The sequence below is a fragment of the Meleagris gallopavo genome, chromosome 12 (assembly GCF_000146605.3).
Source record: "Meleagris gallopavo isolate NT-WF06-2002-E0010 breed Aviagen turkey brand Nicholas breeding stock chromosome 12, Turkey_5.1, whole genome shotgun sequence".
In the NCBI taxonomy this organism is placed as follows: Eukaryota; Metazoa; Chordata; class Aves; order Galliformes; family Phasianidae; genus Meleagris; species Meleagris gallopavo.
Window position 1 is genome coordinate 1,236,594 of NC_015022.2, and position 23,605 is coordinate 1,260,198.

A 23,605-nucleotide genomic window follows, 5' to 3' on the forward strand; every position below is an offset into this window, starting at 1 on the left:
AGGACGAAGGGGTTTCTGCTCCTGGGGTGTGCAGCTGGGACGGGGTACTGGAGGGAGAGCCAACGGCAGAAGGCCCAGTCGACGGGATCAGGGACTGAAGCCTTTTCAGCTGTCTCGGGGTCTGGCTGGACTGCTGTCCCAAGGAACCCAAGACGGACACGGGGGGACGGAAGATGGCTGTCGGGAGGCGCGGGTGGTGGGTCAGGGCTATAGCAACGGAAGTGGTGGCGGCTGCAGCTTGCAGGGGGGCCTGGATGAGCGGGGTCCAAATGACGGGGGTGGGGGTGGACGCGGCGGCGGCGGCGGCGGCAGCAGCCTGGACGTTGTGAGCACAGTGTGCCATCTCCCTGTCGTGCTGCACGATCTGCTGGATGATCTCATTCTCTTGGTAGTTGAAAACCCCCGAATTGAGGTCATGCTGGACTTTATGCAGCAGAATGGAATTTTTCTTACCTGTAGAGAAAGTGAAGAGAGAAAGAGTCATTCTCATGTGTCAAAGCAGGGGAGGCTTCCTGCCAGACCTTCCTCAAATTGTTGGCATCGTCTCCGCTGTCATTATGGGACCTGGGAACAGTCTCTGTGCTCCAGCGAGAAGATGATAAACATTATATCTTCTGTTTTTGTGGTATGATCAGACTTTGATCATACCACAGACTTTGAGATCCCAGAGAACACGGTCTTAGTTAGACAGTAGAGTAAGTTTTTAGTGGGGCAGACTGGCAGCAAAGCTTATGAACCCACAAGTTACTCACCTGGCATCTAAATGTCCATTTATAGAAAAAGAGCAGAAAAACAAGACCGTAATTCTTCTGTTTGAAAAGCTACACCTCAAAATTGCAAGTTCACTGAAGTCTCCTAAGTCTTCAGCTACTCCCTAGAGATATCTTTTTCTCCTATATCTCATGCATCTTGTTTGCTCTGAAGTCAAACATTTTGTTCTAGCTGAAATGAAATCTCTTTACGAAGAAGGGACAGAAGAACTTTACATGCTGGCCCACGTGAGAGCCCTCAGACAAGCAGCTACCATCTTATTTGGCTGTGCCCTTCTAGCCCCAACTTTCTGGAAACTGCAGGCTAGCAAACTTCATGTTCCAGCTGGACTTTCTAGCCTGCAGCAAAATATTAGCTCAGCACTTTGCCTTTTCAATGGGCTGGAAAATGTGGCGTAATGAGTTTGCCTGGCCTGAGTGTGCACCTGGCACTGCAGAGATGAACTCCCCTGGACTGCAGCAAGGGATGAGATGCTGCCAGCGATGCCCTTTCACCAGAGTGCAAATGCTTTCTCAAAGGACAGGATTTCTGACATGGTTATGCACTCTGTTTAACAGCTTTTGTATCTGTCTTCTCATAACAGTCTGTGCACTGGTAACTGTGCCAGCATTGATTTACAAGGTGTTGGTATACGCTGGTTTGAATGATTTGCTTACAAAACCGGTGTGGGTTAGATCCTCTCTTCTTGCCTTTTCAGGAGTCCTCTCCCCTAACAGCATGCGCCAGTTTGGACTGATGATAGCACCTTCCTAGGGGCTTCCTTTTCGCTTTTGCTAACTGAAGTTATTGAAAATATCCTTAATAAAGGGCCCAGCCTAGCAAGTTGTGTGCACGCATACAAATACGCCTCCTGGTCTGCCTACTTGCATGCATGCAGCTCATTTCTGCAGCTGAAGCTTGGGGTTGCATGGAGAAGGGTGACTCCTAGATGAGGCACTAGCCAACAAGGATCAGATCAAAAACTGAATTAACTCCCCTTATTCTCATTTGTGAAACTGCCATTTGTGAAACTGCCTGGATTCAAATGTCATTTCTGCTGGTTCTGATCTCCTCTACTTCCTGTACAGGACCAGAACAAGCAGACAGCACCTCACCAGATGCTGGGATCTGGAAGGGCCTCTTTTCCTGTACTTTAATCCCCAATTAAAAGCTATGTATTAATGACACCCAGACTGTTAGATTTTTTTTCACTGTCTGATGCAAATTTTCTATCTGTATTAGGTAAAAGACTTAGATGTGCCTCTTACTGTAGTCAAAATAAAACATCGGGCAGCAAAGGACTTGAGCAACATTCAGAAGAGTGCAACTGGTATTCTGGTGTCCTAGAAAGCAACTTTGAAATGAGGGAAGCTTGAATGTAACTAGCTGAGTTCCAAATCTATCAGGAGGAAAAGGTGGAGCAATTGGAGAAATAAGGAGATAATTATAAAGTACAAGAAAGATACTTGTCACTAACATGTTTAAAGCTAGGAAAGCATACACTGCAGTGTTTTAGTTCTAGAGTCCAGCTACAAAGCTTGATGAGATGCAGAAAATACCCACAAACAGAGCTTGTAAAACAACTGTGGTAAGTTCTATATACTCAGCTTTTCTCAGAGAAGAGGTGAATTGATACTGATATATAGGGAGCTTCACAGATAATGGAAGCTGATAAGAACTGTTCCCTTCAGCTACAGAAACACCTAACAGATACTGTGATCTTAGAAAAAAAAAATGATAAGGAACAATGTAATAGGAATTGTACTTAAGCATCAGAAGAACATATTACAGGTTTTTTCTTCACTGTACTTTTTAAAATGAAGAGTTTATCCCTTTATATAAGCTATGCAAAAGTGCTCTGCAATTGTTCAGAGCAGGTGAAGCCTGAAAGCTACAGGTTCCTGGTCGGCCCTTCCAGTGGGCTGAACTGCAGCATAAAACCAAATCAAAATGCTGACAGGATTTTCATTCTGGGCCTCAACCCGTGTCTTTGGGACCTGCCTGCTGTGTGTAGTGCTATGGGATGCTTGATGTTTTAGTGTTTTACCTCCTGCTGATGACTCCCTCCAAAAAAACAGTAAGGCGGACAGGCACATATCCTGGAGAAAGAGAGCAGCCTTGCAAAGACACAATCCTCAAGGTAAACAAAAATCAGAGCTCCTAATGTCATTACAGGGGCTCAAGAGACTGCACTGGAAGTGCCTGTGTAGGACATGTGTGCAAATGGGGTTCGTTGTGTAGCAGGCTGAACAGCCAGCAGCAGATATCCCCTAACAGGGCCCGATTCCACTTGCCATTCAGGTAGCCTGTCACATCAGAGGAGTATGAATGTCACCTTTAAAATTCAGAGCAGCTTTGCAGTGAATGAAATGGAAGGTCACACCGTACACACACGGTGCTTTCCAGGCAGCAGCTTCTAGAATCACAAACCTGCTCCCAAACAAATTAGATCACAAAGAGCCGCTTAAACAGAAACAGAAATGCTAACTGTTCCAACTCTGGGGAAAAAGAGCAACCCATCTAAATAAATTGACAAGGCCAGAGAAAAGTCTGGCTGGCACTTGAGGTAAAGAACAATTCAGACTGCAGGTTTGTAATCATTTGCTTTCTGGATTTGAAGGTACGAATCCCAGCATGGGCAATCTGCAGCTAGCTTGCACAACTGCAAGGTCAGGATGTGGATGGGAGACGGCATGCTGAGTTCAAACCAGACAGGCAAAAAACTGCCCTACCTCTCTTGATAACAGACCGAAGAAGAACCGGGCTGAAGAGGAGGAACAGCAGCGCAGCCTTCTGAAAAGCTCAATACCAGCAACTGCTCTGCTTCCATCCTCGCACTTCGTCTCACGCTTTTAATTCCATGTCACCTGTCTTTGGCTTCTGATTTGCTTGTCTGTGCTTCAAAAGCCTGCAATTTCCAGCGCTGCCCTCAATTCAAGCGAGAACCCATAGTGATGTTAATCAGAGCTGCACGGATGACTTGAGAGGACCGATGTTTTCCTAACTGGAGCTCCAGCAGCAGACGCTGGTTTCCTTGGCAGAGCTCTAAATGGAGAGTATGTTCACATTTTCCAAACACACACGCTACTTACTGGAAAATGAGTTGATCAAAGCTCAATTGGTGTCAAATTGATAAAACAACTCCAGCAAAAACCAAGAATGGAATGTTTATTTTTGTTAATTTTTAAACAGGATGTCTCAGTTTTCCTTTGAAATCGCATTTTACCGTTTTCCTGAGCGCAACTTGAATTTATTAACTGTTTCATTACATTAATTTTTGCTTTTCTGTTTTGCCAAGAGGCTCAAATTTCTGCTGCAGAAAATTACTGAAAATGTTCCTTCGATCACTGAAGGGAAAAGGAAGTTTTCAAAATCATTTTCCAAAAACTGGTTAGCAGACTGAAAAATTAATTGCTTCCATTCTAATTCCGTTCTAATTACTTGCATCACTCACACATAGCTTCCACACCCTGATACAAGCCTGATCAGTTGCTACTGGAGAAAAGCCCTCCTTCCAGCCAGCACCAGATTACAACAGGCACACAGCAGCGCCCTGCTGGGATAAAACATTTTCCTGGCAGGCCTGACTCAAGTCCTGCACAAAATACACACCACCAGCAAAATGAGGCAGTAGAAGTGAATTTGCTCCAAATGATGGTTCTGAGATTATTTCTGCTCCCCATCTTATTTACCAATTTGCTTCAATTCCAAATTTGTTTTTCCCCCTCTGGATTTATTGTCACTGCACCTGCCTCAAAAGGAGAGCAGAAAAGTCAGCAATCAAAGAACAGAAGTGCTGATTAGTTTGGCTTTGTGTCACCCTAATTAAAATGGTGTCCTGCAACTCACTGCTACACTTAGTGAACCACAAGACAGCCCTGTGTTCTTGCTAAACCAGTGAGAGGCTTCAGTGGGAGGGAGGAAGGGACTCCTGCTTCCCTCACCATAGAAGCACAGAGCCTATATGTTATAGGGGTTTCTCATTCTGTACAGTTTATCCCACAGGAATTAAGTGCTGAGTAGAGTCTAAGGTAACAAAACAAACAGCCCACCCATGCATTTCTCCTCAGCTTCCAAGATGAATTTAGTTAGATTTTGAAGAAAGCTGCAATTTCAATTTACAGCATGTTGATGACATATTCCACGAACTGGAAATTCAGTAAAATTTTTGTTTTGGATATGTCCAAATGTAAGGAATGTTTCCTTTGGAGTCCATTGGCATACGCAGGCCAACCTGAGACTTGAAGTTTTCAGGTTTCCCTTACAGGAAAATGTGCCTTTCCTGAAGAGACTCTTTTTCTTTTCCTGGTTGGGTCACATCTTTGCAGCTCACTCTGGTTGCAAAGCCCCGCTCAGATCTGGACCCAGGTCTTCTGAGGTAAAGAGCTGCTGCATGAATACTGTCACACATCTGTCTCTAGAAGTCTCATCTGCTTTTATGGGAGAAAAGCGCTGCTTTTACCTTTCCCTGCCATATGCTGCTTTGTGCTTCTCGTGGAGCAGGCAGTCACATTTCTCTAAGCAGATTCTGCCTCAGAGCATTTAATCTGTTTAATACGCCCATGGACATTTTAGAAGCTCAGATCCTTTTCACCCAAAGTCACAACCTGTGCTAACACGAGCTCTTGGAAGGAAGTTCCCTGACCTCAGCAGACCTAGGGATGCACACAGGGACAGCTTTGTCCAGTGCAGGACTCCAGGCAAGACTTGGAAGCAGAGGCCAAGTTATCTCTTAAAGAGTAAAGGCACCTGTCTTGTCTTCCAGCAGCCTCTTCCATGGCTGAGCCAACCTGCTGTTTCCAGTCCTCTGTCTCCTTATTTCTTCACTCCTGGCTATCCTTTACTCTGGCTCCTTACCTTTCTACTGGGGTGAGAGAAGCTGCCTTACTTGTGTCATGGGGCAAGACTCTGCTCCCCTCCTGCTGGGCATGTGTTGGGTGACAACCCGTGGTGGGGACAACTTGAGGAGCACAGCTAAAGCACTAAAGGACCCCCACAACTCACTTTTTTGTTCTCTTTTTACAGCTCTTAGCACAGTATGTTTTTTCCCATGGTCAGACAAAAATAAATTCCTCGCTGCAACAATGGACGAAATGCAGGAGAAAAAAGATCTTCGGAGCCTAAGACGTGTTTGTAACAAAGCTACTGGTGCTTTGAAGTGGAGGAAGGTATGTGAAATTGTGGAAACTAAGCTAATAGATGTTGTTCCCTTGATAAAGAATTGCAAAGTCAGATTTTCCTCGGCTGTAGATAGCATACAAAAGAATGGGGAGAAATGCTCATGCAATTTCATTAAAAGAGCCAGCACTCAACAATAATTCTTCTATCAAATAATCAAAATTAGCTTTCTGTTGTTGAAATTCTGCACAGACACACAGGGGAAATTAGCTGTAGCTTTCTGTTCATTTCTCTTTTCAGTTCTGTCTAAGACTGCTGGCTGCAGTTTAAGAATTCAGGTCACTGAATTGCTTTTTGAATTTGCATGCATTTGAAATAATCTCACTTTATTAGGCTGGCTTATGCCCCGGCCTGCTGTCAAAGTGGCTGCCCCCTGCCACTTTGGTTACTACTTCTCCTCTTGTTACTCATACAGCTGGGTTCGGAGCGCTCTGCTCGGGTCGCAGCCAGCAGCACAGCCCATGGCACAGGGCAGGGATGGAGGTGGTCTCTGCCCTCCCTCGCCACAGCTGTTTCTGTGCCTTGGGGAGTCCTGCACTGGCACTGCATTGGCTGCAAGGTCTCACTGCACCACTGTCTTAGGGTCTGCATAAACAGGGAAATCAGCTGGAAGAGAGGTTTCAAAATAATTCTCGACTCCCCGTGCATGTGCTCTTCCCCCGTTTGAGCCCAGCTTTCTCTCAAATGTAGGTCACCCCACGCTGAACTGCACAAACCGCCACGTGAAGGGTTCTGCTCAGAACTGAGCAGCTCCCAGAAGCAAGGCAAAGCCAGCTGGATCTCAGCAGCTTGACTCTGTGTAAGAGCATCCACAAAGGAGTTCAGGGCACTTAACAAATCTGCTCTAGAAAGTAATTCACGTTAACCCTCCTGAGAGCCTGGCTGTGTAAACACTTACAAACTGGATGTGCAGTTCCTGATGAACTGCTCTGCAGAAGTTGCCCTATGTGTGCTCTTACACCATGATAAGGCAGCACCCACCTGCATAATGAACCTTACGTCTGTCTTGTGAAAGCTGTGCCACCTGAAATACAGTTAATGTACAACAGTACTCCCTTCTCCCTTTGTCCCCCACAAGCCTATTTTAGAGTTAAACATGTACACAGGGGTTTATTGCAAGAAAGTGCCATATGGAAAGGGATATTAATTTTATCAGCACAGAGCTCTTTGTATGGGGTGGTTAGCTGACTCTGTTGTCTTATTACCATCTTAACAAACCCCTAACTGGGTCAAATGGCATACAGTGAATAATGTTATCTGATGAATCTTATGATCGTTAGCAAAACTTGAAATAAACTAAGTTTATGATGCTCCTCTCTCACTTCTCACATTTATGTGCCTCTACAGAGCTCTGCAGAAAAAAAACAGTCAAGCATTGTGCATAGCCATGAAAGGGTGTAAGAACTGTGCAATTCTGAAGCACAATGGTTGTTACTTATTGCTGCAGACTGAAGTCCGAGCCTCCTTCTCCTCAAGTGGCAGGAGTGCTTGTATCTGGAGCTAAAGCTTCTGCACTCAATTCTCAGTGTCCTGTCAGCTGGAGCTGACAGCTGTGACAGGGACAGATTCTGGAAGACTCTGGACTGATGACATTCTGGAACTGTTTTCTGTCAGCAGCGTGGTCTGGTGGCAGGTAGCTACCAGACTGCCCTCAAGGCAGGAAAAGTCCCCTAGCTTTAGAGGTATGGTTGGTAAGTAGGTCGTACTTCACGTAATTTAACAGAGGGTTGAGAGTACTTAAAAAGATGTTTGAATGGGAAAATACTATCTGAGCTGGTGTTTTATTTTGATGCTGATAGCAAACAGCTGAGAGCATGGCTCTCTAAATCCAAAAGCAAGCTGGTAACTTGGGGACCCATGGATATGGGGCACAAATATATTGCATTTCCTATCACTCTCCCCTCTTGCTTTTGCTAAAAGTCTCCTAGCTCACCAACTAACTGTCTGTGGTATTAGTGACCCGGCCCAGCAAACTCACACTCTGCAAGGTAGACAGGGGTTGGGATCAACTGATGTGATCAAGGTTATTTTCAAAGCCAAAGGCAGGTCTCCTGAGATCTCATCACTGCCCCCCTCCTGTCGAGATATGTCAGGCTTTATTTTCCTTCCAGACTTGCATGCGAAACAGTGCTTCCGCATTCAGACAGGGTTGCCAGTTCACCTTAATTAAGCTGAAGTCATGTGCGCTCGCTCATGGTGAGCTGCCAATCGATAGCTTTCCTTAGGCTGATGCACCCTGAGTCCGGGCCTTCAATTCCAAAGAGAAAGTAATTCAGAAATTGAATTCCTGCCTAAATTTGAACTCCTACCTCAAAGACACCTGTATCAGGGCTAGACTGCATTGCCAGGTGTGGCTCACCGAGGCCATTTCAGACAGCCACCTCAAAGAAGACAAATCATATCCTAGAAATGCCTTTTTTTCTTTGCTGACTGTAAAAGTCAGATTTGGGTCTGCACACTGTACAATGGGAGAGCATTTCAGGTCAGAGAAACACACACAGTAGTATTTGAACCCCAGCCCCCTATAAACAGTCATGTTTATGGGTTTTTCAGGTGAGCAGAGAGGACACAACACAGGAAAACCTGTGTTTTCACTTGTCAAGCATCGATATCAAAGCAGTTCAGTACTTGGATAATAAGTTTTCATCACCTGTGCCTTTATCAGCAACTGCAACTAAGAGACATATATATATAGCCCTGTGAGCAAATCTGCTTGCTCATCTCACACGTGCAGATCTTTGGGGGTTAATCACCTGCATAAACAAAATTGGGACCTCAGTGTGGATGCAGAGTACGCTTTGTGCTGAGCACAGACTGCTTTATTTATACACATTTCAGTCCATTTCATGTGATTTTGCATGGCACCTGCCACAAGGGAATAGGTAGCTAAGACGTGTTCAGGCTGGGCTCCACCTTTGCTAATATTATTTTCCCTGTAGAAGAGATGAGGAACTGAGGCACGTTGCAAAGGCATGACAAGGACAAACAGGGAATCTGTGGCAGAGCTTGGCACAGGTCCCAGACTTCTCATTCTCAGTTCACCCAGCCTAACACAGGCCAGTCCCACCTCTGTGGTGGCGGATCCCACAGGATCAGCCATGACTTAGACAAGCGGGGTTGCAAACCCAACAGAATTTCAATTTCAACTGCAGAAGAGTGATCACGAGCTGACAAACAGGGTGCCCAGTGAAAAAGTTTGAGAACAGCTATTTTGTGGCTTGTATGACATAGCTTTTAAAACTTCTGCCACTATAATATTTTAAACAGGCACTCTTGTGCTGTAATAACATTATGTAATAATATTTAGGCTGGTATTGTGTTGCCTTAGATTTGTTTTTTAGCATCTGCAATGCCTGGAGGAAACGCAAGGCATTTCTAATCCATTAACTGAGATCCCTGGACCAAAATCCATGCAACTGGCATTCAAAACATACATATTTCAAACCCCTTGGAGTGAGATATTCCCAAAGAAATTGAAAAAAAAATGACTTCCTCTGGCTTCAGAATGCTCTTTCAGCTCCCAGCAGCGACTTTTGTATGGATGGTAGGGAACCTCATGGCAGACATCTAGATTTAAAAATCAGAAAATAATTGTCTCCCACTATTTTTTGAACGGATGAGGGAATTCTGATCTGACAATATTCACAACCCATATTGTATTTACTTTCAGTGAACATTGGAGTGGTTGTGTTTTACAAGTGCAAACACTTGTGAAAATCTAATTTTAAGCTTCAGTGATCAGCCCAAGCCAGATTCACAGCCAGGCAGGAACAGAACCACGCAGTTTACGTACCTGACACATCACAAACAGGGCCTGCTCACAAATGCCTGTCATACAAAGAATCACTCACTGGAGAAAGGAACAAATCAGTTAAACACACAAACACTACGAAGAATTTTACAGATTGGTCAAGAACAAGAGGAGATTTAAGCCAGGGCTAAAATCATCATTAATCAGTGATCAGCCTGATTTCCTCAAGTCTCCATCTTCAGGCTCTGAGCCTACGGAGAGCTATGCATGTGGTTTTCTGCAGCCTGAGGAGTAATTTAAAATCTGAAGTTACTCAAAGAGAGAGTTAAGCAGGGACACAAATCACTGCAGAATCAGGCCCTAGTCAATTCCTGGAGACTAATCCTTTCCAGTCTTTAAAGAGCTCTGCAAGTGCAAAACACCTGGGAAACCTCTTCCCCAGCCACACGTGGCCCAGGCAGGATGCCAATATCAATTCCCATTAACAACAGAGGTTAGGAGGATACATCAACATGCTCTTCGGCAGAGCGATCAATGGAGCTGACAGCTCTCTGGGGGCTGTGCCCTTCCTGCTGCTGCAGTACCCGTGTACCAGCAGGAAGCAATGGGGGCACGCAGATCAGCATGCACCTGCCCCTCTCCTTCCCCTCTGCCTAGCCACGGGCTTTCAGACTGCATTTGCTGTGCAAAGTGAATGCCTCACTGCACCTCCAATCAAGCAGTACTGCTCCTGTTGCTTCAAGGGATGGGGGCTCACTTCTCATCCTGTCTCTCTGCTGCTTAGCAAACTTAGATCACACTTCCAAATCCCCAGTACAGCTGCTAATCCTGTAAACATCTCTCCTGTGGCTGGATGGACTTCCTTCTCTCTGCTCTTTAGGTTCCTCACTGCAAAAGGAGAATACCAAATGGACCTATCCTGGCAGTGACAGAGCCCTCTGAATCATTTCATGTCCTCAGGCTGGAACTTCTCGAAGACACATTGTCATCTAGGCAGAAGGGAGTCAGTGAATGCACTACTGACTTGGAAGGAGGCTCCCACTTGCTTCCATCTTGAATACAGATCCTAAGCTGAACAAGAACCAAAAGTACTGTTCTACTTCAGTTCATACTCGGCTTTTCTGTGCCTCTGTCCCTCTCCCTCAGGTTCCTACAACAGTCCCCTTACTTTCAGAGAGAGCCTCAGCTTAGTGCAGTATTCCTGACTTCACTAACAGTCACATGCTGTTGCACAGCTGCTGTGCTGCTGCTGCTGGATGGCACACATTTCAGTAGAAGGTGAAGAAAACACTTTATAAAAGGCAGGGATTTCCATGGAATCTCCCAATTTCAGTAGGAAATTGGCTCTTTAGGGAAATTCCAGACAAAGAATGTTGAGCACAGCGGGGTGGGAAAGTGCTAGAGTATACTATTTTGCAATAGTAGAGGATGTAAAGCTAGTAACAGGCAGCTCTCGATTTAACAGGGATAGCACTAGGATTTTCCTCTGAAGGTACGTGCCTTTTATATAGTGTAGGAACTAATACTTTCTCGTGTCAGCAGAATGGGAAAAGGAGGGGAGGAGGGGAGGACAGTGCCAGAGCTCTGCACCAAAGGGCATGTTATTTCAGTAGCTCTGTGTCACCTCCTGACCTTATGTTGACATTTTGCAGCTGCATGTGGAAGGGAATTTCTCCTGGCAGAGAAGAAAATGAGGTTCTTTTTCCTGGTTTGGAAAGCAGAGTTGTGAGAAGCAGCTCTCCCCCTTGACCATCACTTCAAGGAAGCTGTCCCACAACAGCACAGGTATGGAGGTTTCCATCTGGCTAACCTTTCCTGCTTTCTTCCATGCTGAAAATGCAAAAGGGCTACGTACCAAAAGGCTGCCTGCAAGGAAATGCCCCAGATGAGAGATCTGATTCATGGTCAAGCAACATCACAAAGCAGTTCAAACATAGTTCTGATGAAGTTGTGGAAAGAGAGTGCTGCCTTGTGCTTAGAGAGTTAGGAGTTGAACCAGCAAGGTTTATTCTTTGTAATATCCCTGACTCGGGGCAATCTGGAGCAGGTTGGCTTTACCTCCCCATGTCTCAGTTTCTCTACTGTATAATTCCCTGCAGTAATGATGACTTTTATTGTGATTTCTGGCAACTCACTTTGATCCACATTGTGAAACCACCAGCAAGGTTATGTCTGCAGCTCAAGGACTGCAGGAGGAGAAGACAGACCCAGCTAGCTTCAAACTTGCTCACTTGGGAACTGGTACCATCCTAGCTGTCAGTCTTACCACCAGTTAAACACCCATGGATTTACGTAATTTCACAGCAGTTTTGGGAACTTCCTAGAAGTTCTACATCACTGCTGGCAAACAGTCTCTGCTACATTTTCCATGAATTTTAGTTATGAATGCAGCTGTGCACAGAACAAAGGACAAGGAGCACGCAGCACCCTGTTCACCTGCATACGCAGTCACAAAAAGCTTCAGGCCAGGAAGATGAGCAGTGCTGACCATCTAAAGCTGAAGAATTTGAGATGAAATCAAGCTGCCCCATCCTTGGTTGTGTCTGACATTACATTTTTCTAGGAGTTAGTTCAGTCTCATTTAAATAACCATGTGATAAGACTGTTGCCACATACACTAGGGCCTCATTAGTGGCCAAACTCTACATATTTAGCTCATAACCTTTTCCTCAAGGGTCACACTTTCTGGTTTGAAGCAGGTAATGAGATGCACAGAATACAATGTTCCCCACATAAAAAGCCCCAGAGGCACTGCACCCCTTGCTGGGCTGCCAGCTTCCTCCCTACCCCCTCACCCCATTATCCTCCTCGCTTTCTGCATTGTACTCAGACTCGTGCTGACCTTTTTGATTCTGAAAAGCAACGGAAACACATGCAGCTTTAAGCGATGTATAATAAGAAACTTAAGAAGTTAGACTAGGACTCTGAAATGCTCAGTCCACAGCTCTGCGGATATTTTGTGCATGACCTTCTTTAAATCACTTAATGTCTTCATGTTAAATTTTTCTGGTCATGACCAAGTGGTGCCCTGGTCCCTGGCTACACAAGGATGTTTACAGCACAAGTTATGCCTTCCCCAGGGCGGGACAGCATGCTGACATGGGCCACTGTGAGCTACTGCAATCCAACAATACTCTTTGGTTAACTTTAGGTGTTTTAGGAGGTTTTTTTGCAACTGTTCCATGTCTTTGTTCGGCTGCTTGTTTCTACTGAAGGTATTTATAGTTGGACTCTAATGGAAAGCTGGACAGGTGCTTTGTGGTTGTGTTCTGCTGATGGTTTTGCACAAGAGATCAGAAAGCACACAGACCCATGAAGATGCATTATGGTCTGCATTTCATTATGCATTGACAGACCAGAGAAGATCCTTCTTCATCAATGCAGCTGCCAGTTTTTGTACTTAAGTTTAAAAAATTAATACCATTAACCCATGCAGTCATACCCAGCCAGCATCTGTGTAAAAACAGGTCACACTCTAACAAAGTCCTCATGCTGAGAGATGATTTCTGCAGCAGAACATTTCAATGAAATACTGAGATTTGCTTGCAGTACTTGGTGGAGGTCACAGCGTGGCCTACTTTCTCTTGAACCTGGGAGACTGTGGGTATTTCTACATTCTGAGCTAAAATTCAAAATGTGGTGAATTCACCAAGATGGCCCTTGTGGGGTCAGACTGATCTTGGAGCAGGCAGAAATATGTATGTGAGAGAGAAAGAGCAGAATGAGGTTTTCACCGATCTTCTCGACTGAATGGGTCTCCTTGTAGGAGCTGAAGTCGGGCAAGGAGAGACACAGCAGGATCTCCTTCAGTTTACAGCTCCAGCAAAGGAATGAAGGACCATCTCTGGGGAGAGGATGCCAGGGCAGCAAGTTGAAGAAAGGAGACCTTCAAGCCTTCTACTTACCAATTCTGTCCAGCCTGTCAAGAGCCACCGTTTCAAAAGCTCGCCTCATCATAGGATACTCTTCCAGCACCTCATTGAAGTTGTCCACTGAGAGGGAGTAGAGCCGGCAGTAGGTGTCAGCTCGCACGCTGGCTGTGCGCCGGCCACGAGTCAGCAGACAAATTTCTGGAATGAAAGACCCAGCCTAAGAACATGGGGACAGAGACTATCAACCCCACGTGACAAAACCTGGCACTGTTGCTCAGCAGTCCTGTCTGCCACCCAGTCCCCACTCAAGCTGGACTCTACCGGCTTTCCCTTTGCTGAAAGCAGGAACAGTAGGAATGTTCTCCATATGCAGTAACATTTAAGCAATAAAATACCAGGGGGCTCAGTTGTGGCAGCTGCTACATGCACCCGCACCTCAGGGATTCCGCTGATCTAATTAGCCAGTCAAGTTTTGTTATGGTGGATTATCAAAGATATCACTTGTGCATTCAGAATGGAGAAGCTGTCTTTCTCCAGCTCCTCATGGGCACTGGGAGCAGAAGGTCATGTCGTGCCCTCATTGAAGTTAATTCTCTCCCTAGATTTGCAGTAGAGGCTCTGTGCTGACCTGTGGCCCTACTGCCTGTTAATAACTGTGATCCTCATACTCAAAACATTTGTCTTTTCAAAGATGCTTGGAAGTTACTTGCAGATCTGTCACAAGCTTACAGATAGTCAGGATGAACCAAGTTAGTGACATTCACTCACTACCAACTCTGGGTGCATTTCCACTGAAGTTAGGTTCTCCTAGGAGGGTGTTCAGCTGGTTAGAGAACAGAAAGTCCTTGTCTCCAGCATAAACACCCCATTTGGGCATGCTGCTTGAACTTTCAGCACAGAGCTCCTGAGGCTTGCTTTTCCACTGACTGAACACAGAGTCTGGGCACCTAAGACAGGCACTTAAATACAGATGGTATGACCTAAAGACAGAAGGTCTTGTCACTGACAGCATACTTCTCTGTGCTGCTGAGTGTTAATCTATCAGTACCATACTGAGGACTCACTCTGGGTCCACCCCAAGGCACTCAGTATAGAAGCACTACAAAGTGGTGCGTGATTTTTTAGGCTGCTTTCCTAAGGAAAAAGTGCTTATAAGACAGTGCTATCTTTGAATGTGTGTGGAACTGTGTGCATATTATCCTTACTCCAGCATTCTAACTCCAAATCTCAGCAAGCAAACCCAACTTGCTTGTGATGTGCAAAATCTCTGTACCAAAGAGCCAGCAGGTGGGTGCAAACTGGTTTTCTTTGCAGGAACTATGAGTGTAAGACGAGGATTTAAAACAGAATAGTCCTTATAGAAGGGTAGGTTTCGTTCTATCCCGTCTCAGTAGACAGTAGTGCATGTTCAGCACTTGTACTGAAACTCACATCTCCCTGAGAACTGTCTGTCCTGGAGCGTCAGTGAGGTCTCTGCAGGGCTCTGACAGCTGTGTAGTCTCTGTGTTACTCTGTTAGTAGTATCCTAAATCTTATGGTGTTTTCTGTCCTTGTACTAGTTTCACTGCTGCTGACACATTATACCTGCCTGCTGACCTTCACGACATTTTGCTGAGCCACAGACTGGGGAGATGATGGACTATGTTTTTCCCTCCATGTTTATACAGTACTTCATATGATAGATGCCAGACAGTAGGAATAGGCAACACTATAAATATGCTTGGAAAACAGAGAATGCTCCATTTTTTCTCTTTACTTTCTCAACTTCACAGATCCATCAGTTTGCCTGGAACGGAAGAAAATGAAGCTACAGGAGCTTAGTTTTCCTTCTCCACTTTGTTATTATTTATAGTCCAGACTCCTGCAATGCCCGTAAGTCCCAGCCACAACCCACTGTACAATTTACTACATGAGAAGCTGCAAGACAGCTGAGATGAACAGAGGGTGGACGAAGAAGTGGCTGAGGTATCAGTACCACATGCTGCTCCACCTGTGTATCCAGGACAAGTTAAGGACAATATGAACACTGGCAGTGGGCCTCAGTGTGAAAAGGTGATCCATAAACACGCACCTCCAAAGTAGGAGCCATCTGCCAGCTTGGTCTCCTTGTTGCCTTTGGTGAGGACACTCACCACCCCGTGCTGGATGAAGTACATCTTCTTGCCAATGGTGCCCTCCCGAATGATGTAATCCCCAGGCTGGAATACCTCGAACCGCAGCTTGGTCAGCATGGATGTCACAAAGTTGGGATCTGCGTTGGCAAAGAGCGGCATGGAGGCAACCAGCTTCCGGCAGTTGAAGTTTATGATTTCCTGATGGCACAGTGAATAAAAAGAGAAAGAGAGGGTGGGGAAGAGAGGTGGGAAGAAAAGATGGGACAAGGAAGCAGAAAAGGTAAGTTTAGTCAACATCTAATAACATAATGACATTCTCCCACTTAGATTAAAAAATTCACACTGTACATTAAATAGTCAAAAAAGATGCTGTGCCATTAGGCTGGCTCCCCCAGTGTTGGCTAGAATGGGCCTTTGGATGCTCACAGCACATAGCAGTGCTAACTGAAGCTGATAGTTTGACGCCATGCTTCACTGCTTTCATTCATATGCTTTCCCTTTGAGCAGGGACAAAAGAGTGATTCCACTCATCCTCCCAAATACATAAAATATATCTCTTCCTGCAGAAAGCTTTGGAGTGTATGAGAGGTGCATAGCAGTGGTAAAACTGTGCATGAAAAAGCCCAGAGCTCCACTCTGGGAAAATGTTATAACTCACCTTGGCAGCCCTATGTACTCCATTGCCCTTGCTTGACAATGAGATATTAAACAGCACAAATGTGCCACAGCTCTCAGAGAAATAATTATCCTGGGCAGCTGGGAACAGTGTCAAGAGGAGGGAGGGAGAGGTGCCCACCAGTCACTGGGGCATGGGCTGGATCATCAACCTCAGCTGAAGAAAACCCAATTCAGCTGTTCAGCTGTCACAGAGCAGACGGGGACTGTGCCTCTTCCTGTGGCTTGGTGTCACTCAGAGGGTATGACAGCATTTTCCATTGCACAGGAGCTGCTCTGTGCCATGTCAGCTCAGACTCAGAAGGCAGCAGAAAGTGATATTGAGTAAATCACCCAGCACAATGCTCCCCAGTCAAGCATAGGAGGAGGATCTGGATGACTGGAGCAGGAAGAAGGAGGGCAGGGGAAGCATGTGTCTCCTCCTTACTGAGACTTCTCTTCCAGGGTTGCCCTTTTAGACATCATGCCATTCTCAAAAATCCCAGGGTATTTATCCATAGTATTGACTCTGCAATGCAAGGTAAAAGACCCTTACAGTGCACAGGAATGAAGGACAGGAGCAACTGAAGGAGGGGGAGCTCAGCAGGATTAAGATGCTTATGTCTGTTGTACAAACAAAAAGGGGAGAAGATTGGAGATCAAAAAGTGCAGGAAGGGGAGTGAAAATCATCTCACATCCCCACCAGAATCTGCTGGAGAGATCTAACAGTGCCCTTAAGGACACAAAGGGGCAGTGGGTAATTCTGTGTGCTGTATAGCCAGCCAGAGGTTAGCCAAGCTCAGGGAAGCAAGCAAAGTCTTTCCTAAGAGGGTTCAAAGCACATGGCTGTCTTATCCTCACCAACATGACCTGTCTTGTAACATGCTGCTCCTCTCCAACATTGCCATGGGCTCAAGAGGTAACCATTCGTGAGATGAGCACATGCCAGGGCCTGAATACTGCACTGTCTTCTCTGCAAACCATGGGGACAGGACAGTGCACAGCTGCCAAAGATGGCAGGAACATCCACCACCCTCACCTCTCGGAGGGGCTCGCTCAGCTCTCCCAGGATGCTCTCTTCATCAAACATCTTCCCCTGGTAGCGGTGCTCATAGTAATCATGGATGCGCTGCCTCATGTCTGCAGGGAGCTTGTGGAAGGACATATACTGCTCCACTTGCTTGTACTGCACAGAAGAAAGAAGAAGAAAGGGAGTTACCAGGCTGTGTAACAAATGGCACCCACGTGGGGACAAATACATACCACAGGATTCCCATACCTGACTCTTTCACACCAAGCTAGGTTGGCCAAGACAGGATCAATTACCTTAATGCATGGCAAGTTTGCAGACACCTTTGTTTTATTTCCCAAATAGATGCCTGATGTTTTAACCTTAATCTTATCCTCAGCCAGTTACACCACGAACGCAGCTCCTCATTCCCTGAGTACTGTCCTCACTAACACAGCACAGAGGAAGATCTTGGAGCAGATGCCTGAAGGGCAGGTAAAAACAAATATCACATTTACTTGCATGAAGCTGCACCAATGGCCTGCTTTTCCTCTCCTCTGTGTTCTCACCTGCCCACTACAAACATTTTTCTTTCTCACTTAGAGCTGCACAGGTCCAGATTTTCTTCACTTACTGCTGGATCCCCGTTCCTCCCCGCACTTATGCTATCTAACCTGCCCGTATTTCTGCCTAAAGAATTGCATTTCCATCCTGTCGTTTAGAGGAGAATACAAGGGCACGCTGTCTGATGCCAGAGCAATGTTTGGGGATGAGTGGTGCTTTCTATCAGTAACTGACACCTCTTCAAGGGCACAGGACTGCAAATGGGCCCACTTGCCCTGTAGGTGCTGCAGGGACAAGGTGTGTGTGCTGCAATGCTCATGCCCCTTCCTCCCGGTGTGCAGTACAGAATATCATTCGTACTAATAATGCTGACGAGAGGACCACACACCCCTTTTGCCTTCCTTCTCTCCCCCAATAAATCTGTCCCTGAATGTCCCTTTACTGCAGCTTGTGCTCAAGTGCCTAATTACCAAACTTCTGCTCATTACAGACCTTCCCTGCACATCAGTGTCACTCAGAACTCAGTACAGTCTGTGCTGGCACTGCCTTGCATGCTAACAACTTGATCTGCACCAGAGAGGAGAAGGAATTACTCGGAGAAGCCAAGGTAGCAGAGGGGACACTCGGGGTTTCCTGGCATTTCCAGAGCTTTTTGTCTGTAGCTTGCAGCAAAGGAGCTGGCTGTAAATATTCATGATCACTATAGCATGATCAAAGTCAAGCGAGTCACCACCTCCCCACAGGGAGCTGAATTGGCAATGAATGCTGCACTTTATTATTTGGATTGCTGAAGTTCTGGAGAAGCAGGCAGGATGCTGTAGCGGGCTGTGCTAGGTGCTGCACAGCCTGCAGCTCATCAACAGGGGAGGCAAAATGAGTGGAAACCCTGAGTCCTGAATTGGACCCTATGTATCACACTGCAAAAGCACCACAGGAATGTTTTATCCAAGAGCCCACTGTCAGAGCACCAGGATACCTGTGAGGGTACCCAGTGGCACAGATACCAGCCACCAGCCCACCAGCCCTCTCCTCCCCACCAGAAGCACTTGCTATCAATCTCCAGCTGATCTTGGCTTTGTGGGAAAAATGCCCCAACAAGCACAGGTTGGATGGGAACACTCAGGACTCTCTGCTTACTCACTACTGTATATGGATTTATTGCTTTGTAACAAAGAGCAATAAATAACCGCCCTGCAAAGCCTCTAGGGCTTGTCAGATTCTCCCACACTAACTGTTCCCAGATAAGGCTCTGTGCAAAAACAGGACAGACTTACTTCCCCAGAGTGAAAGGTTTTCCTTCTGCTTACGAATTAAAAATGTGCCTACGAAAGAAAACTGTGAGATAAGAAGCCATAATTCTCTGTCACAGCTAAGCAGAAGGACACGTCTCTGCTCTCCTGTCTTTGGCAGTGCTACCTCCCCTCACCCCGTGCCAGAGGGACACGCAGACATCAGTGGCCTCTCTGAGTTCAAATGGAAAGACTCATTAGGAGTTATTTAAATCTTTCTGAAGACAATCAAGTCCATTTAATTTCGAACTTATTTTAAGACTGTTTTTCCTTGAATAAGCCTTTGAGGGAGGCAATATACCAAAAGGGAACCACTTAGAATCACAGAATGGCCTGGGTTGAAAAAGACCACAATGCTCATCTAGTTCCAACTCCCCTGCCATGTGCAGGGCTGCCAACCAGCAGACAGACCAGGCTGCCCAGACCACCAAACCAGGCTGCCCAGAAACTCAGATGAGTATTTTTCCTTCTAGAACCTGCAGCTCTCCCTAGCTGTCTCACCACTCCCCTCCCTCATACCACACTTCACTCACAGTCCAAGGAGAACTAAATATTTTTAATGTCTTTCATGCCCTCAATCTCTGTCATGAGTCCTTCTTTCTTTGGCAGTAATAAATCACTGTCTGGAAAAGCTAGACTATTTCCTCACCCTATTTCTGAATATGAAAAAGACGCTGCTTTATGGAAGAGCTGCTCCTACCCCAATCCTGGCACAGGTGCCTCTCTGAGTCCTCTTTTGGTCCTAAGCCCTCACTCTGCAGAGCTTCAGAGAAATGCCATTTGCTGTTCTTGCAACTGGGTTAACTCAAACACACACACTTGCACAGAATGCTCACCAACATGGGCACACACACTAACCTACTGTAATGAAGGTACTTGGGATGCTAGCCGCCCTTCACCCAAAGATAAAAGTACATTTCCCACACAGAGTTGCATTACTTCCAGGAATGGGCTGAAGCAGCTGTGGGATGGACTTTAATCCTGCTCCCATTCTCCACATCTGACCTTCCTGGAGGTCAAAAGAGATGCACTTGTGTAAGGAAAAGGGGAACCAAGCAGAGTAATGCATTTTCAATTAAGTGAAATATTATGATGCTCTGACAGCATTTCAAATGCTGTATGGGAATGGCAGTATGCATCCTGAGACTGGATTAAGATACACGTAATCAGCCATGATGTACAGCTCTGCATCTCTCTTAAATGGATTTGTGCTTCATAAGGGCAAAGATCAAGTGACAAGATTCACCAGATGGAGTGTCTTGATAGGACACAGTTGCATCTTTGTTTTATTTTCTCTGACATATGATTAGGAGTAAAACAGCGCTGCCATGTCAGCTCCCCAGCGCTTAGTGGTCATCAAAAACTAATAAATGCTAAGTTCTGCTTTTTGTCTCTTAAGCCATTCATGCTTTCACCCTCAGGATCTGTTCTGTGACCATGAAATCTCAATGTGATCCATGCAATGTGATCAATTCTCATGGAGTCCAGTGACTCTAGGAGAGAGTGGTTTAAGGGAAGAAAATGGAACATTTGTAACAAATAAAATCGGGCCAAGAGTGCTGGTGCAATCTTTGCTGATTTCCCTTGGCTTGTAGCTTACTTTGTGTCAGCTTTAGAACACAACATTTTGCTTTCTCCCTGATATTTTGCCGAAGACTGTACTGGATGTAAGCTAGGAGTTTATCTTGCCAACACTTCAGCTTTGGGTGCTATTGACTGCTTCCTACAGACCCAGTCTCCAGTTTGCAAGAAGCTTTATATGCATCTTGATTCTGAGCTCTTCCAAACACTGGGTTAATTTTTGCACTGCAGCGCTAGCTCAATTTGCTACAGGAGGATGATTTTCAAGTGCTGCATGTTACATGCTGAAATACACTGCATGCTTTTAACTCTACTGCAGTGATACCTTCAGAAATGATCTCATGTAGACTCAAGCTCTTGTTCTGTTATGAATACCACAGACACTAGCAGAGAATTTTCGGAGTTTTCCACTTTCTGTACAACATTCATTACAATGAGGAGCCTCTGTTGCTGCCTCTCCTTGCTGTTCATCAGTAGCTATTCAGGCAAGGATTAAGCTTCAGACAATCCCATGTCTTGGTGGCGAGATGTCAGCAGGGTCAATTACAGGCTTGATGAAGCAGTTGTTTACCTCCTCCCATTGGCTGCATTACTGCAGTGGCCACAGCACAAGCAGGGAATCCCACCATGGGTGCTGTTCAGCACACTGCAATGAGCTGGCTGCCACAGTGCCATAAGATGTGGCCCTGCTGAGCTGCAAGTGATGGAAACGTCCATGAGTTTCAGGGGTCTCAGGAGATGAAATCCCAGAACTTTCAGACAGACCTGTTTGCAATTACCTGTTTGCATTTAAATTCTGTGGCAATGCCTGTTTGCTATTACAGGTGCTCTGCCTTAAGCTTTAATCCTTTGCCTGATGGCAAAATTCTGCAATTATGAGTGTACTGCGTACAAACCTTACACCATGGCCACAGAAACAGCTTGTTTTCCACAACCAACCTGGGAAAGACCAGCATATCCTAGCATACATCTGCAGCCCAGCACAGCAGACATTTGGACATGACCAATGGATCTTTTATTCTTCAAGCACTGTGAAATCCCTATCACAGGACATTCTAGAGATGTCAGGTCACGTTGCTGGATCCACATACTTGGAAGCATGGTGGGGGAAAAAGAGATCAACATTACTTTCATCAGAAGAGAAAGACAAGAGAAATGAGGTAAAGTCTACCAGGAGACAAAGGCTAGAGATGTAGGAAAGGGAACAGTGAGTCTGATGTGAAATCAGAATTGCCGGGAGCAGCTTTCTGCCAGGAGAGGTGGCTCAGCAGGGAGCCTGAGCTCTTCACATTGTGATGTATTTATTTATTTATTTATTTATTTATTTCTGGTTCAAGTGCCAAAGTGAATTTCAAAACTGATAATGAAGTTTGAAATCCCACACTGGGATACAAAGAACTGCTGAGGCAAGAGCACTTTCCTTTCCGTGACAACACGCAGCGCTCGTGCGTGCACGAACATACTGCTCAGCCCAGGCTGTGCTTGACACTGCTTAAAGAACAGAGCTATTTGTCTGGCTTCCACTCTCAGAAAGAATTAAGATGTCAAAATCTTAGCTACAATCACTTTATCTTTGATACAGCAGACCAAGACCAATCCTCAACGTAGACTTGGTGACAGAAGGCAAAACTACAGATTTGGGAGATTTGTGTCTCCTTTTGTGAAGATGTCATAGAAAGGTACCAAAATGTCACCAACTTCTGCATGACCACTGGGAGGGCACTGTCTGAACTCTGTATGTCAGCCCACTCAGCCAGCTATGTTGTCTGTGGGGTGCTATTGCTTGGAAGATGGACACACTCCTGGGTGCTGAACTGCCTGCTTTGTGACAACTGATCACTGCATGGGTACCTGGAGGATGTTTTACAGTGTCACTGTAAGATGTGGGTAAGCACTCTTAAGAAATAGGACGTTCATCACAAAATATTCTTCTGCAAAAAAACAAACTACTTGACTCCAGTTCAGTTACAGCCATAAAGGGGGGGAAATTCCACTGCAAGATGTTTTTAGAAGAAACCATTAGGTTTTCATTCAGAAAGCATTTTCGTGCTATAATCAACCCAAGATTCTCTAATGAAAACAATTAAATAACCTTAAAACAACTGACTTAACAAACATTGTTTGCAACAGCCTATTAACGATTCCTTATAAGCATTGCCCAAGGAGACTGTGGATGCCCCATCCCTGCAGGCATTCAAGGCCAGGCTGGATGTGGCTCTGGGCAGCCTGGTCTGCTGGTTGGAGACCCTGCACATAGCAGGGGATTGAAACTAGATGAACACTGTGGTCCTTTTCAACCCAGGCCATTCTGTGATTCTGTGATTCTATGAAAAAGAAGATGGATGTGGTATCTGTAGGACAGCTACTTTGCTGTGCTGGGCACACAATCCTGAGCTGACTGGCCTACAAAGCTGCCAGAAATGCCAGCCCTGATTACAGAAGAACCTACCTGGAGGCACTGCCTGAGACACTGCACATCAGCAGCCCTTGCAGCTAGAAAAAATATATCACATAATTTCTACGCCTTGTTATCTAACCCAAATGCTCTGATTCACAGTAACGTGGGACATAATAGCTCTCAGGCCATCTCTGAGCAGACTTGAGGTAATACACAACTCATACAGTCATAACCGGATAAAGCGAGGCTCTCCAAACTTTTTTCCCATTAGGAAATTTGATTAAATTTTCCAGACACCTCCAATTTCTTGAGCGTTGCATGCTTCTGAGCCTCTCGCATATCACCAGAAGAGTCAAGGAGTTTCACAGCCTTCCCACCATTCAAAACTGAGATGCTAGCTCAGGAAGGAAGAATTCTACATAACCCCTTTGGTCTCTTAAGAAC

General features: G+C 45.6%; 1 protein-coding gene and 2 long non-coding RNA genes across 5 annotated transcripts in view; 2 read left to right on the plus strand and 1 right to left on the minus strand.

Annotated features, from left to right (window-relative positions):
• The window catches only part of HCN4 (hyperpolarization activated cyclic nucleotide gated potassium channel 4), a 99,661-nt gene that overhangs the window by 1,291 nt on the left and 74,765 nt on the right, over positions 1-23,605 (minus strand). Inside the window, exons 5-8 of the mRNA XM_010717165.2 lie at positions 17,360-17,506; positions 15,623-15,863; positions 13,585-13,749; positions 3-453 (exon numbers count right to left, since the gene is read on the minus strand). Of these exons, the coding sequence (XP_010715467.1) occupies positions 3-453; positions 13,585-13,749; positions 15,623-15,863; positions 17,360-17,506 (1,004 nt within the window). The remainder of the gene's footprint in view (positions 1-2; positions 454-13,584; positions 13,750-15,622; positions 15,864-17,359; positions 17,507-23,605) is intronic.
• On the plus strand, positions 7,515-15,591 carry LOC109369576. Of its 3 annotated transcripts, none has more exons than XR_004161016.1 (3): positions 7,515-7,610; positions 11,332-11,464; positions 15,324-15,591. It is a non-coding gene; the product is annotated as an uncharacterized LOC109369576 (long non-coding RNA). The 3 variants fall into 3 exon arrangements; XR_004161014.1 differs by having other exon boundaries at positions 7,531-7,619; XR_004161015.1 differs by lacking the exon at positions 15,324-15,591 and adding an exon at positions 13,446-13,578 and having other exon boundaries at positions 7,531-7,619.
• Positions 15,820-19,523, plus strand: LOC116217082. The gene is made up of 3 exons (XR_004161017.1): positions 15,820-15,945; positions 17,730-17,824; positions 18,384-19,523. It is a non-coding gene; the product is annotated as an uncharacterized LOC116217082 (long non-coding RNA).